Below are 2,081 nucleotides of genomic sequence, written 5' to 3' on the forward strand. Positions count from 1 at the left end.
GGTTTCGGTCAGTTTTACCTACTATTGGATTTGAACCAATGACTCTCGCCGTATGAAAGCGATACTCTAACCGCTGAGTCAAGCAGGTCAAGCTGAGTTAAGTCAGAGAAAATAGACCCCCATAAGAGAAAGCGTTATCACTAACACTTCCTATAATTTCACACAATCATCAGACAAGTCACAACTCATCACATTCAGACATGTGCTATAATGTAGAAACAATTAGGTCAGAAATAATTAGTTAAAAATTTTCACGAGCAAGTCACGTCCAGTGAAAATCACAGATGGTCCAAATATGCATAGATAGTTATAGATGGTCACAACATCAAAAACAAAGTAGAAGTATATAACTAATTATATAGTCTAAAAGAACATGTCAAAACATGAAATGAAAACTAAATACGATCATAGACAGCACAATATAAACTTTCTCATATGTCATAATCAATATCATGTTTGACAACTCATAAATCGTAAAGTCACAATAAAAGAATTTGAAACCATAATCCAAAAAGACATAGGTGACAAATTAACAATTAAATGGAGGTGAAACTACAAAGAGTATTGTCATATCTAACATATTATAATAAGCTATGTGAAATGATTTGGTTGTTTCTTTGCTTTCAATTTTTGATGGATTTAGTTAAGTGGCACCGGGTTCTTGCAAGTTCTACGATTGTAACTAGATTCACCACATCTTCCACATTTCACAATTTATGATCTCTCACGCACTGACTCCTTCCTCGTCTCAATAGGACACCCAGAACTTCTTTTTTTATTTGGACCAAGCACTGTTATGTTCTTTACGTCTTCAGGTAAAATCCATTCCACTCTATTACCTACGTGCATAACCGTTTCTTTGTACGTATTCACATATGCATCCGTTGTATAATCATTCGAGCATAAATTATACACATAAAGCTTCAATGTTGCAAACACTGATAGTGCATGTAGACACGAAAGTTGATCCACTTGAAATATTTTACAACTGCATGTGCATTGAGTTATATCAATCATATATGATGAAAAATCATCTCACACTTCAAACAAATTGTGACTTGCAGGGAAAACCTGAAATTAAAAAAAAAAAAACCAGTTAGTATTGTGAATTTAAGAGAGCTATAATTATAAATGTGACCCTCATAATTCTATGTGTTGAGCATTGTAATTACTTTCAGATTTTGTACATCATGGCTCATTTCCCTCAATAGTTTTTCGTATTTGGTTGCAAACTTTGTGAAAGTGCTATGTGCATTGTCCCTATTCTTGCAAAATTAAGATTGGGCCATTTTTCTTAATGACTCAAGAAGTGCTTCAATAGGGTAATTTTTAACCGCCTTTGTGACTGCATTTACAAATTCAATTATGCTCGAAGTCGTGGTAAAGTATCGATTTGTTGGCACGTGTAATCTGGACCATCTTTCAGATCCAACGTCCAACTACAAAATAAATTTAGTTCATTCATATTTTAATAAAATAATGTAACATGTCATAATAAATGAAATACAGTTTATGCATTAAACAGGCATGTCATAGATAGTCACACTACATAATATTATGGAACAAGTCATAGGCAATCACAGTATAAGTTATAGATAGTCACATACCAGATATCCTCTGATCTCTTTATTGACCGAGTCCAATTGTTGCATTTGATATTCAAATTCAACCATTGTAGAAGCTCGTACGGTAGCATTGAATGCATGTGTGACATCGTGACCTGATTTTGCGTAATGAGTCTTCAAATTTTTAAGTAAATGGTACGAACAAATCCCATGAATTGCCTCTAGATATACTAATTCAATGGCATTTCTTATGCGGTTGTGTCTATTTGATATTATACATAACCCGTTTCTCAATCCATATGCTCTCTTCAACATTTCAAGAAACCATCTCCATGACTCTTCATTTTCATTGTCCCCAATCTCAAAAGCTAGTATGAAAATGTTGTTATTTGCATCTTGTGTACAAGCTATGAAAAGTGTACCCTTATACTGACCATTTAAATATGTGCCATTAACTACAATGACTGGCCTACAATATTTTCAACTGGCAATCGATGCACCCAAAGCTTTAAAACA

The 2,081-nt window shown here is 33.7% G+C and overlaps 1 protein-coding gene across 1 annotated transcript; it reads right to left on the bottom strand.

Annotated features, from left to right (window-relative positions):
- Nucleotides 1–22: 22 nt before the first annotated feature.
- Nucleotides 23–2,034, bottom strand: LOC111378875 (the record flags this gene model as incomplete). The annotated part of the gene is made up of 5 exons (XM_023002160.1): nucleotides 23–73; nucleotides 733–988; nucleotides 1,040–1,071; nucleotides 1,335–1,439; nucleotides 1,608–2,034. Coding segments are annotated over 5 exons (871 nt in total), but the record flags the coding sequence as incomplete, so codon positions are not given.
- Nucleotides 2,035–2,081: the final 47 nt, after the last annotated feature.

The sequence above is a fragment of the Olea europaea genome, unplaced genomic scaffold (genome assembly GCF_002742605.1).
Source record: "Olea europaea var. sylvestris unplaced genomic scaffold, O_europaea_v1 scaffold18920, whole genome shotgun sequence".
NCBI classification, from domain to species: domain Eukaryota; kingdom Viridiplantae; phylum Streptophyta; class Magnoliopsida; order Lamiales; family Oleaceae; genus Olea; species Olea europaea.